General features: G+C 47.3%; 1 protein-coding gene across 1 annotated transcript; it reads left to right on the forward strand.

Annotated features, from left to right (window-relative positions):
* Nucleotides 1-1141: 1141 nt before the first annotated feature.
* Nucleotides 1142-9173, forward strand: CKAP4 (cytoskeleton associated protein 4). The gene is made up of 2 exons (XM_032689079.1): nt 1142-1593; nt 6131-9173. The coding sequence occupies exons 1-2, from the start codon at nt 1249-1251 to the stop codon at nt 7460-7462; spliced, it is 1677 nt and encodes a 558-aa protein (XP_032544970.1). The 5' UTR covers nt 1142-1248; the 3' UTR covers nt 7463-9173.
* Nucleotides 9174-13808: the final 4635 nt, after the last annotated feature.

Here is a 13808-nt window from a genome sequence, read left to right on the forward strand (position 1 = left end):
TGCACGTTCTCCTCCCCTTTTCACCACGCAGAATACCCATATCCAACCCTCTGTTACCAGTGCCCTAAAATTCCGGGTTCAAGCCCACCCAGTTCCCTTGCATAAGGATCCTCAGCAACACGATGCTGCCCCCCGAATTGACTGCTGATTAATATAACGCACAATAAACTGTTTCCTGCACCAACACCTTATCCCTCTGCTCTGCCCCACTCCCTCCTTCCCTACTCTCCTTTTCTTGCCGGCATGTCCAAATCACTCAGCTTTCACCTCCCTCTGCCTCTTTATTCGCAGGAGAAAAACAGAGAGCATGAAGAAGACAAGCGGGGCCCCGTGCTGCGCACACGGGGCGGCTCCAGCTGGAGCCAGCGGCTCAGGGAGAAGGCCTGCTCAGCCTTCCCTATCCTGTGCCGGGACTCGCTCCGTCGGGAAGATGAAGGCAGCGGGCTCCTGTAGGCGTGGGGAGGAAACGGAGCAGGCTCGGAGCGGAACGGCTCCGCGGGCACTCGCGGTGCTGAGCCTCTTCTCGCTTTCGGACAAAGCCGTCCGTGAGCGATGGGCGCTGGTGTCGGGCCAGGAGCGGTCCTGCCAGCCAGGGCAGCTGCTGGGAGCCCCAGGGACCAGCCCGATGCCAAGTCTCTGCTCTACAGCCACTAGAAGGGGGATAGGGGATGGAAGGGTTGCGGATGGAGAAAAGAACTTTTTCTCCACGCCTTGCTCTCAAGTCACTCCGGAGTTGCTGCAGTCATTCCAGCCCAAATCATAACCCAGCAGTACACAAGTTGCGTCGGCGGAACGCCGCCGCGCTCTGCCACCAACACTACCCGCAAGGCTAAAAACTAGCAGCGGGACCAAGCTGGGCTGGGCTGGGGGACACCCGGGGACTGGAGCTGCGAGAGCGGAGGCCTTGGAGCACCCCGCTCCCACAGCCCCGCGCCGGGCGTCGCAGCCGACAGAGGCTCTGTCAGTGCGGGGTGGGGCGAGGGCCGCCCCTCCGTCCCATCCGCCGCTCCCCCGTCCCGCTGCCTTCCCCCGGGCCCCCGTGTGCGCCACGTCCGCCCCCCGGCCCGGCCCGGCCCGCAGCCCATCCCCGTGTGCGTGGCGGCTCCCCGGGGCGGGGGCCGGGGCGGGGCGGGGAGTGCGGCGCTGCCCGGGCCGGCGCCCCCGCCTTCTCTCCATCCCTCCCTCCCTCGTCCGCTCCCGCTGCTCCCGCTGCTCCCGCTCTCCGCACGACGGCGGCGGCGTCCCGCCATGTCGGCCGCCAAGCACCGGGGCGCGAAGGGGGGCAGCCCGCCCGCCGCCGCCAACGAGAAGGGCGCGCAGCCCGGCGGCGCCGAGGAGCCGGCGGCGAAGAAGCCGGCGACGGCGGGGCACGGCCGGGGCGGCAGGGCCGGCGGGGGGGGCCGCTCCGGCGCCGGCCCCCGCCGCGGCTGGGCGCTGCTGCTGGGCGCCGCGGTGGTGCTGGGAGCCGCTCTGCCCGCCGGCTGGTACGTGCAGCAGCTGCGGGAGGAGGTCGGGCGGAGCGCCCGGGAGATGGAGGCCTCGGTCCGGCAGCGGCAGGAGCTGGCCGGCACTCTGGACGCCGTGGTGCAGAAGGTAGCGCGGCGCCGGGCACCGCCGGGGGCGGGCGGGAGGGAGACCAGGCACCGTCTGGGCGCTCGGTGCTGCTCGGCGGGGCGGGGGGCAGGACGTGGGGTTCGCCCCTTGAAAGGAGCTGTGCCTCTGTCGGATGGCCCGGCTTGCGGGAAAGCAAATCTGTCCTGCTCCCCCGCCCCCCGCCTTCCCCTCGCCTTCTGTGCTCCCTCAAAGATGCTCTCATGGCATCAGAGGGGCAGATGGGAGTCAGGGCCGCGGTTTTCCCCGTGCCTGCAAACGTGGCCTCAGTGCAGCAAGGAATCCCTGCCAGGCGGCGGAGCTGGGCGGGACGGGGCGGGACGGGACCCCGCGGCAGTGGCCGCAGCCCCCAGCTCGCTTTTCCAGGACCTGGGCCTGAAGCCATTTTATGGAATGCAGCCCGCACGCTTACGTGTTGGCAGCGGTGCAGACCTGCCGCTCCGAGAGAGCCTGCGGCCCGTAATTCTGTATCTCCGAGGCCCGAAAATCATTTAACCCAGCTGCCGCATCGAGCGGCCAGGTGTATGTGCCGATGTGGCAGCGCCGTCAGACGTGGCAGGGTCCTGTCTCGATGTCTCCACACTCTCTAGAAAACAAACCCCATGTCAGCTTCACCGAACAGCAGAGGCTGTGCCAGAAACGCTGCTTCTGCTGTACCCTGCCTCCCACGTTCCTGCTGCTGTCTCCGGCCAAGGGAGTGAGACGCAGTGTCCAAGGCAGTCCAGGACTCTGGAAGAGCTGTGAAGTTGTTGGCACAGGGTGTGGCTCAAGTGAATTGAAATAAATGCTCATTTCCCTTCTCATTTTTTTCACTCAAGCCCTGACTAGCCTCTCAGCTGGAGTTTCACAAACAGCACTGCCCAACTGAGTACATCTTAGGGTGCCTGAAGCCTTTAAAAATGGCATCTATGAATGCATATCATCAACATGCAACCAAGCTCCTGTCTAGGGAGTAGTTAAATTTGTTGGAAGGCGGTATGTAAAGTTATGACCGAGTCAGATCAAAGAAAAGGAAATTCTTGTCTCAGCTTGACTGCTCTCTGCACGGCAAACCATCCAGATTCCCTGTGTTCCCCGTGAGCTTGGGCCTGGGCTGGTGATGGGGGGACAGGGAGAGGGGGCAGGCACTGGCAGAGATCCTCTTCGGTAGTACTTCCACAAGCACAGCAGCCTGCCCACGTGGAGACTGTAGGGTCAGTCTTGGTGTTTCCTCTCCCATACAACAAGAAGGAAAAGGAAAACTTGCGTGAAGGGGGGAAAGGGGTTGTAAAATTCGGGGCTATAGTGCTGTTTCTGAAGCTAATTTTAAATCCGGGGGTTTTACTCACTGTTGACAGGGCCATGACTGGAACTAGCAAAGGTTGCTTTTTACTAGTTTCTAAGGCATTTTTATGGACTGTTAGTAGGAAGGAAGAAATTGCGATTACAAGATGTAAAACTATAATATGTGAGTACAGAACCCAGATGTATGTGCAATATATAAGCCCTTCCAAGCAACGGAATGGGTACAACTTGCTGCCTTCCATCTCCATGTCATTGCAGAAAATCATAGGTACGCCTTACATATTCTAGGAGAGTATATACTATAAATACAGGTATATTTATAAACTTCCTATATTGTAGGAAGTTTATAAATAGTCGGTTTCAAAGAGAACTGAAACTTACTTGCCTGTGTACAGCAGATGGCTGATGTTAGACATACAGTAGTGCAAGAATAAAAGGTGGGCAAAAGAGGCCACACAGAGTTTCGATGTAACCTTGAAAGCTTTGCTTGCTGTAGTTTGGTGTTGTCTTTACAGAAGAATGTACTTGAAGGAGAGGAGACCAGGCTGTATTTCATTGCTTTACAAAGGTGTAGAATCCTGTGTTGTACTTGCAGAATGTGGTCAGTGCAGGCTGCTGTGTGGCTTTGCCCTTCAGTCTTTGACTGCAGGGAGCTCCTGTCAGGAGTAAGCATTATGTAAACTCATCTGCTTTACACATCGAGGAGAAAGGAAATGATGTGGAAGTTTAGTCTTTAACATAGCACCATTCTCAGAGAGGCCAAGGTCGTTTGGTGTTTAAACACAAGACAATATGACCAGTTAGAGAAGACACAGTCATTAGCTGTAGGTACATTTTTATGTCCTATATGCGATGTCAAATATTTCATGGCTCAAACCTTACCAGCCAGGCATGGCAAAAAGGCAAACTCACCTGCAGGTGCACACAAACCACTGCGTAGTGAATATGAACTACTGCTTTGGAGTTGTGAGTTTTACCCCTCTTGTGCAAGGGGTTTGCTTTGGGCCCTGGTGGCTCTTGGTTAGGACAGGTCAGATTAGAAGCTGGTCTAATTTGAAGGCCAATTTAATTATATCAGAGCTCACTGATCTCCAAATGGCTGGTCCAGCTGGAAGTGTAGGAGAATAGCTTCCAACTTTTACACCATGAGCATTGCCTGAAGGCAGTGGAGGAGCAGGTATAAAGTACTTCCACTGTGGAGCGATGGGATCTGTCTCTGTCAGTCATATTGCAGCAGGGACCTGGCCCTGTGGAGCATTCTGGCTATTTCTGATGCCTTTTCTTAGACTGACAATTGAAGGTAGTTACTTGCAAATACAAAATGGGGTGATTTAATTGGAGTGCATCAAAGAAAATAAATTCTGTCATAAGAGGGGGAGAATTTTCCTGTGCCCTCCTGTAAGATTTCTAAACTCCATTTATAGTGATACAGAAAAACCTCTTTGTGGAAAGAATCAGAATGAATGACAGCTAAGATGTAATGAAAATGAGGTTGGTAAATCAGTCTAATGGCTGGTGCAATGTGCATAGCAATGTGCATAGCAATGCTACCTTCTCCAATGTGCACAGCTGCAATGTAGTACTACGTTCTCCACCCCTTCCCCTTAGCTCATTTCTAGTTTGGTATGGGAGCACTAGAGAATACCAGTGTGGGGAATGTAAAATCGTCAGAAACCTTTTTACAGAAGAGTGCGGAAAAAAGAAGTCACCTTTATGGGTATTCCTCAAACTGGAGTGATCTGTTGAAGCAAGGGCAAATCTCATGGCAAACTCTACAATCCTTACACAGTGTAGACTTCCATGAAAACTGAAGAGGATTTGGCCAGGGCTTTGCAAAAACACATAAAAATAACTTAATTTTTAGTTAGGAAGTCTGTTAAGTCTTTTGAAAATAACTTCTAGGTTCAAAGTTAGACTGGGAACTGCTGGAGCTTCCTTGAGTTGCAAAGAAAAAAAAGACAGCTCTGTGTATTTCTTTCTAGGACCATATAAAATATACTTACTTCTATTTATAAAATAAAACCACCCCTCCAGCTGTGTATCTAATCAGTAAACATGGCAGTGCATGTGGCACCACTGATTAATATACCCCTTAGGCACAGGGAGTAGCGTGAGGCAAGGCAACATGCATTACTCAGCACTTGCCATCCTGCCAAAGCCTCGAGGTATCTTCTGGTGATGGATTCCTGTTGCAGCCAGTGGGAGTTCTTATGTTGCTTTACCGAGTTGAAAAAGGTACAACCCACACACCCATCAGTCTTAAGACCGATACTCTGCTTGGCCTCAAAATGAAGTAATGTGTTCTTCTCTGGCCTGGATCTTACCTTTGAATGTGAAAGTAAATGAAAGTGGTGGCCACTCACCACTTTCCGTTCTCCCTCTTCCTGCTACTAAACCCACTTGTAAAGGTAGTTTTTGTAATTGGGAAGTTTAATAGCCTACCTGATCCGGTGGTAGCAACTTTCTGTTAACCTGAGCTAGATGCAAGGCAGGCCCCTTGGCAGCTGCTACGCCTTTGTTCTCTGCCTGTGTACATGCATGAGCCCTGTTCACTGAGAGCATGTGGGTGTATGCAGGAGTGAGAATAAGGAGGTACTAAGTATTTAGAACATTAAAGCCTTTCTAATTTTTTTTATCTTAAAAAATACTTAGCAAGAAAGATCTATTGTGTCCCCATTGGTGTCTAGGAGCAGTAAAATGTCATGATTACTGCTCCTATTCCTCAGTCCATCCCAGCTCCCTTTTCCCCCTGATTTTTCCTGCCTCTCTTTCTTGTCTACTGTGAAACTCCTTTTTCATGGTCAGGAATTGGACTTTGCTATTATTGACTGATAAAGTGTAATCCCAGCTTTTCTATATTCAGAAGCTGATGCCAGATGTTCTTTTGGCTTTTTTCCCCCCCTCCCTTTCCTCCCTTACAGACTTGTGGTCTGTATGCAAAGTCTGGAGACTTGAATTCTTTTTTCACTGACATGGATTTGCTGGATCATCTGTGACAGGTCAGTGAGGCCAGGGATGCTCAACAGAAGAGATATGTATCTATGATAGAGCTGTAAGGCTCTAGAAGCCGGACTTGTTATGCCTCCCATACCTGTGTGCCATAGGGTCACTTCAGGCAGGGAGCATGAAGGATTGCAAGATGATCATTTCATTTGGTAACAAGGGCTATAAGGATCTTGGACAAAAAGGGAAAGGATGAAATTACAGGTATTAACTGGGTGTATTTGTGTTTTAGGTACATTCTCTTCAAACCACATTTGAAGAATTTGAATCCATGATGAAAATTGTGCAGCAGAAGCAGGAGGTTACCGAGAAGGCTGTTAAACAAGGGGAGAGTGAGATAAACCGGATCAGTGAAGTGCTTCAGAAGCTGCAAAATGAAATTTTGAAAGACTTGTCTGATGGCATCCACATGGTGAAGGATGCGAGGGAACGAGACTTCACATCTCTGGAAAACACAGTGGAAGAGAGACTAACAGAGCTAACAAAGTCTATAAATGATAACATTGCTGTATTCACTGAAGTCCAGCAAAGGAGCCAAGATGAAATCAACAATATGAAAACAAAGGTTGGTTCACTAGAACAGGCAGATGTGTATAAACATGAAATTAAGGTGCTAAAAGATGCTTTTGATAAGATGCAAGCATCCATGAAAATCAAAGAAAAGGACATAGAGACCTTGAAGAGTACAATAGACTCCATGGAGTCTGATGTGTATACTGAAGTGAAAGAACTAGTCAACCTCAAACAAGAACATGAGAAGTTCAAAGAGGCTGCAGACACTGAGCACCTTTCATTAAAAGCTTTACAAGAGAAAGTTCTGAGAGCTGAGGATTCAATTATGCAGCTCCCTAGTGACATTAAAAGACTTGATGAAGATTTACTGCAAGTTAAAGCTGACCTCAACAAATGGGAAGATAATGAACTCTTCAGAAGAGCATTAGAAACTTTTGGGAAGAACAGTGAAGGACTGGAGTCTCGCTTGAGGCATATAGAAGACAGCCTGGAGTCTCTAACTTCTGTTGTTGCTCAAAGCAGTGAAAAGTTGCAATCTTTCTTTTCTAAGGAGGCAGAATATGAGAATAAACTCAGTACCCTACAACAAAGCGTTAGTACCCTTCAGGGTCTCTCAAATATGGATGTAACTTCAGTCACAGATGTTCTGAAAAGTCTTGGTGAAGCACAGACCTCGCTGTACGATGACGTGGAAAACTTAAGGAAAAGTATCAGTGACCTGCCATCCTCCGGTGCTCTCCAGGATGTCCAGAAGCAAATCAGTACTTTGTTGGATCAAGGAAATCTTCAGGCAGGTCAAGCACATTCTCAAGGCTACCTTGAGAAGTTTTCTTCTGTGGAAGGCTCTGTAGATGAACTGAGATCTTCTGTTAGCCAGGTGGATTCTGATTTGAAAATGATAAGAACTGCAGTGGATAGTTTAGTCGCCTACTCAGTGAAAATAGAAAGTAATGAGAACAACTTAGAGTCTGTGAAAAGCTCAGTAGATGACCTGAGGAATGATCTGGAAAGGTTGTTTGTGAAAGTAGAAAAAATACATGAAAAAGTTTAGGCAGCAGTGCTTCTTGGGCACATAATGGATTAAGGAAAATAGCTTTTGTATGCCCCATTTTTTACTCTTTTTAAAAGCAATTTGATACCTCCAAAGAGAATGAGAATAATAATAGAGACAGTTCTGCTTATTTCCTTTATATCTCTTCTGTGTAGTGTTTTGGGGGTTTTTGTTGTTTGTTTGTTTGCTCCTTAAATTCTGTTTTAAGAAAACATGAGTTACTTGGGGGTTGAGTTTCTAAGGGCTCATCTTCTCTATAAAGTTGTACCGCTGTAACTGTAATGGTGTAACCAAGGCTTTACAGCCTCGTTAGCATGGGCACATATTTAATGGCATGAAGGTGTTTCACACTATGACACCAGATATCCCACACAGAAGGGCTACAGCTGCTCTCTACACACTGAGGATTTTACTGGTATGTTTTGGCTTCAGGAACAAATGAGCAAAACTACACCCTGTCTTTAACTGTTTAGTGTGGTAAACTTAAGTGGGGAGCACGTTTGAAGCACCTCATCTGTTTCTGGAGTTGGGGACTCAGCCATGTGTCCAGTTTACCAGGTGTCAGCTGAGCTGTACTAGATTTCTGTGAATCCTTAATCTGTACCAAGGAGCTAACACAAGTCTGAGGTAAGTGGCATTGCCTGGGGCTAAGGCCTAAGAGATGGGTTCCACTACGTGACTGGAGAGGTTGATTCTTTGTGATAACAGGCTCCTTTGCCAGCATCTTCGGCTGCTGGTGCAGAAGACCGGTGCTTGGAAGGGACATCTGAAGGATGGGATTAATTTCAAGAGGGTACAGTAATGGTTTTGTCGTATTTTTAGACCGTTTACATGATGAAGCTGTGTCTTTCCTGGGAAGGCCTAATTTGGTCTTTGATACAGGATTTCTCTGTAAAAATGATCACAAATTTGAATGAGAGAGTAAAGGACCAAAATTCCACCCGTTGTGTTCCATATCTAACAAGCATGCTAACAACAATAATAATACACTCCAAAACACACAAGAAGGAAAATCACCATGAAATCAGCAGAATTGCTTCTATGGCATATACGTTTCCAAGTTTTCACACAGCTGACAGTGACCTGAACTCTTGTTACGTATTCAAGACTTGGTGCCTGATTCTTGTCACCATTTTTGTCATCAGGCTGGGGCATCAGGATCCTTCTAGGAGATGGCTGAGAGTGAGGAGAAAGTGTCATAATTCTCTAGATGCTCTTTTAAAAACCCCTTTGTCATGGAGGTTTTTTGGGTTTCTGTCTTTTTGGAGAGGATTTCTAATATTTCACGTTTACTTTTGAACTTTTCCAAAGAATTGGTAAAGGAGTGTGCACATGGATGCCTTGGAAATAGGTCATGGGCATCGTGCCCACCTCAGCCTGCACTAGATAGATCCTTGACTGTGTTAGATGAAGAATTCCTAGAAATGGCATCTCCCAGAAGTAATGTGCTTGTGGGAACAGCACAGGTGAAAAGGAGTTCTCCTAGGTAAATAAGATACTCAGCCATATCTAGTGTTGTTCCCACTGTGAACAGAAAAGGAAGAGGGACCCATGGCATTAAGGTAACCATTGTTGTCACTGTTGGAACTGCACTGTTCTTTGTTGACTTCTCGAGTTTTTGAACAACGTTGTTTAGGTTACTGTGAAATGAACTGTATGGCTTATTTGCAGTATTTTTAATACATAATAAACATTTGGAATATTCTTTGCACCTTTTTTTTGATCGCTGCTTACTGACTGTTGTGTTTCCCAGGATGCTTCCAGTGGGGTACAGGAGAGGGCTTGGGGAAGCAGCACATGTGCTGCAGCCGTATATTTGGTCTCAGCTGCCGTGGGGGAATGTGGAGGTGCTCTTACCTACTGTGGTTACAAGCCTAGGCTTGAAAACGGGGCTTGAGTCAGATCAATGTGGCAATGTTGACTACTGGGCTTGGAAGCCCAAGATGGTGGTTGTGAGGTGTGAAATACATGATCTAGACAATGAATGAGTGCCATGTCAGACACCACCAGCAAGGCCTTGGTAAGACTTTCTCCATGCCCAAAGCATGTAGAACAGAAACAATGTACAGCAAGAACCTGTGCAGTCTTTCCAAAGCTGCTCCTTTTGCTTAGCTTTGAATGCTGGATTGTAAGGCCCATAAACTGATACCAGGTTCATGATGGATGTCTGCCTTTCAAAAGTTTGGGAAAGGGTGTTTTCAGGAGTATGGGCATCATCATATCCTGGCAATTCTTGAGGCTGAAGTCACAGAAATAGCTAATTGTTATTAAAATACATATGCTCAACAAGGCAGGTGAGCACCCACGCCCTTGCATCTAAAGGTGTTTGATACAATATGTAGACAACAAGCTGGCAAAGGGCACAAAGTGACTTTAAAGCTGCATGACAGTAGTCATGCATGACAGTAGTAGCTGCATGACAATGGAACTTAGGCTGTAAAGCCAGCAGTGCAGCTGGGCTGTATTTGATCTCAAAGATTAAAAAATTAATATTTACACTTCCAGTAACTTAATTTTTATGGCAAGCTATTGAAATTACTTATTTAACTAAGAATAATAATTAAGAATAATAATTCTCCATAAATAATGACATGTCTGGAGGCAGGCACAGAGACAAGGATCCCTTGGCAGGCTGGAAGTTCAGCTTTTAGATCTGGCTTGACATTTTCATCCAATACAAACATTTTCTAATTCCCTCCTAAATGCTCACAGAGCACATGCAGTCCTAGTTCTTACACTTTGTAATAAAGCAGTAGAGAAGGTCTCAAGCAAGACATTGCATTGCTAATGTTCCTTTATATTATTAGTTCATCAGTAATGTGCTGTTTCAGTAACAAATTTCAACTGAAACTGTCCACCTGATTGATGAGGTATTGATCGAGCCGGTTCATTAATGTCTGCCTTCATTTTCATCTCTCCTGAAGGGAGGAACCATTACACTGAGGCACTGTGGACTTGATCGCTCTTGAAAGGGCTTGCCCAAATAGCTATGTTTGCAAATGTGGTGGAGATAAATCTTGTGCTGCTGCCTGGACTTCTCCCAGCGGGGTTTCAACCACTGCCTCAAGTGAAATAACCAAGATGGGTGGTCTGGTGGCCTAAATGTGTGTGTTAGAGGTTTCATTAAAACATGGATTAGTGATTTAGTCTTTGTACCATCTTATTTGACATAGCTAGTACTGTAAACAAAGCTGCCGAGAAGTTTAATGACCATGGGAGAAAAGTCTGTCTGAGATGTACAAACACCACAGCAGCCCAAAAACTTCTGCCCGGCTCGGCACTGCCAAGGGCAGTCTCTGTCCAGTTTGAATCGCTGCAGGAAAGGAGTGGTTGGGCTGGAGAGACCCGCCAAGAGAAAAATGGAGATGATCGAAGGTAAGATATTCCAAGAGAAGAGACTGAACAACTGGGCCTATTTAGACCTTGGAAAAGCGGAGGGAGGATTGAAGGGAAAGGGGAGATGAAGTGAAGGGCGAACCACCTCCGGCCCCGCACAGGGCGGAGGGCGCGGCCCGGCTCGGGGAGGGCGGCGGGCGCCCCCCGGTGGCGGCGGGCGGGCTGTGCTCCCGCCCGTCCGAGCCTCTGGAATTCCTTCTCTGGGCAGGGACCGGGAAGATGTCCGGCCTGGCGCCTTCGGCTGGCAAAGGACAGGCGCCAACTGCCCCTGCCCCTGCCCCTGCCCCTGCCCCTGCCCCTGCCCCTGCCCCTGCCCCTGCCCCTGCCCAGGTCCCTGCCCAGGTCCCTCCGCGGCACCCGCCCGTGTGCCGTGTTTAATGCTCTCCTGCCTTATTACTCTATTGTGTCATCACCTGGTTGGTTTATAAATGTTTAGTTAAGGGGAAGCTGCAGCTGTTTTGGGTTTAATATCAGCTGTATGTGATACTTAGCACTGTGACATAATAATAATCCCTGTTGGTCCTCTGAGTGCTTGCACATTGCTGCTGCCCTGGCCTTTCTGTGTGCATTTCAATCATTGTCACCATCTGCCAGCCATGAGCAGAAATGCACCAATGCCAGAGATCAGAGTCAGAATATTTACGCTCAGGACTTTGTGCACAATTATTTGTAAATCCAGGCATGAGATGGTCAAACAGCAAACAAAGCGATTCCTTTGCCCAAGAAGCCACTTGGTCTAACACTGACCGGGGATGCTCAAAGGGCAATTCTGCCTTGGACACCAAAGCAAGAAGTGTATTTTCTGCTTGCTCACATATCAAAACCTCTCCAGAGTGTCTAGTATACAATTTATTGCAATATAATGTAACTTCTCTGGAGTCAGTGCTTGCTCATGCACTCAGAAAGTGAAAGAACTTGCAAATCTCTTTATGTGAGCAGAGCTCGATAATTCCTGCATTTATAATGCAAATACTAAAGCCCGGAGCTATTCAGAGTTAATACAGCATCACAGTTGTAGCTTGCTAGACCTCAGACAAAGAGACCCCTGAACTCTGCTTTTTTTTTTTTTTTATATTGGAGCTTATGGAGCAGGTGTCCCCTTGGCTGCCATGGATATGCAAATAATACATCTCAAAATATTTTCCAACATGATGCTATCTCGATGCTGTGCTTAGCATCAAGGGGACAAATCTTTTCTCAAGTGATTCCAGTTTCACTGTGAGAGGAATAAAAGCCAAAGAGGCAATTTTTCATTTTACTGTGTATACTATTTAGAAAAAAATAGTTTTGAGGAAAAAAATTATCACACAATTAATTCCTGGGCCTCACCCTGATGTCCATCTACAATTCTAGAGGAAGAAGCTGGTTCAAATAAGGCCGGCTTTGTTCCACTCAGAAAGACTTTCCTTTGGCACTCTCTAGATATAAATATGTCAAATTCCAGCGGATAATCCCTTCCTGTCAATATTGCTTAGGTTGGAGTTGGGAAGGAATCCTAGAGTTATGAGTAAGGATGGAAAACATAACAAGTGGAGAAAGAATCAGGGTTGCCTTGAAACTTTCAGGATTTTTTTTTATTGCTCTGACTTTCAAACAAAGTTTTGATAATGTTTTCTTTTCCCCTCTTTTCTCCCTTGTCACCAAACTTCACATCAGGATATACATAGCATGGAGATGCAGAATATTATGCTTACATTATAACTGATTTACAGTAATAATTTGAAATCACAAGCAAAACCAGATGAGATGAGAGCCACTGCAGAGCCACTTGTTTAGAGAGAGCACTGCAAGAGATGTGATCGAAACATAGATAATGGACATCCTTGTTAGTGGCATAAAACCAAAACGTTGCAGTTCCCAGAGTGTGTTTGCATAGTTCACACTTTGGTGTCAGTTAGGTCAAAAAACCTTATTGATGAGTACTTCCCTGCCCTGGAAACTCAAAATGCTCTTGCAAGGGAGTGAGATCAAACCTGCAAGATGGTGTGCTTGTGAGCCAGAGACCTGGGAAGGGCAGCAGGATACTTCCAATCTGTGCAGTCTGGGAAGCTTCCCTTAGATAACCTCTGTGGAGTGCTCAAAGTCTGTAAATTGAAACAGTGAGGTTTTAAAAGAAAATTTTCACACAGATGGGAAACTTAAAAATTACGGAGCGACAAGGGTCCTGATCCACATCCCACTGAAGTCAGTAGCCACACTCCTCTTTTCTTTCCTGACACAAAATTAAGGCCAAAGCAATTCACCCAAAGGCACAGAGAAAAATGTGTAACACACCCAGCAATGATTTCCAGTACCTCAAGCTCAGAAAATCCTCTCCTTTCCTATGAGTGCATCAGAATTGCTTACCAGAATACCTACTAGCTAACAGATCTTCCTGTACTGAGCAAGCCTTTCATTTCTCAAGTTCCCTTCTCAGGGTCTGGACACAGCAGCATAAGAACATTATCAGAGACGATAGTACTGGCTTATATGGTTTATGGTTTAAACAAATGTGGTTTATGGTGTCGGGGAAGCAGGCTGGGCCTCAGGGCATGTTTACTGGCTATTTCTGTTCAAACTGAGACAGTCCAATGCTCATCATTAAGCTCCAGAGTAAACACCTCACTGAGGGACAGTTGATAATGTTGTTTCCAGCTGCCTGGAGTTTCAGGCAGAGTAGCTACGCTGGTACATGTTCAGCTGATGCCTTGAGAGATCCCATCACGACCCTCAGAGCTAGAAACGAAAGCGACGATGAACGAAGTGCTCTGAATGAATGAAGCTGGTGTTATTCCTACATCAAGCATATAATGCCAGTGCCCAGAGGTTCAAACCCTATCCTAACAGGCGCTGGATGAGAAGACTTATTTAGGCACCTGTCCACTGGAATGCTCTGGGCACCAAACCACTCTCCCAGTCACATATTTTGTAGGATTAAACGTGGACTTCAAGCACCCCATTCTGATAATTT

This window comes from Chiroxiphia lanceolata, chromosome 5 (genome assembly GCF_009829145.1).
Source record: "Chiroxiphia lanceolata isolate bChiLan1 chromosome 5, bChiLan1.pri, whole genome shotgun sequence".
Lineage (NCBI taxonomy): Eukaryota > Metazoa > Chordata > Aves > Passeriformes > Pipridae > Chiroxiphia > Chiroxiphia lanceolata.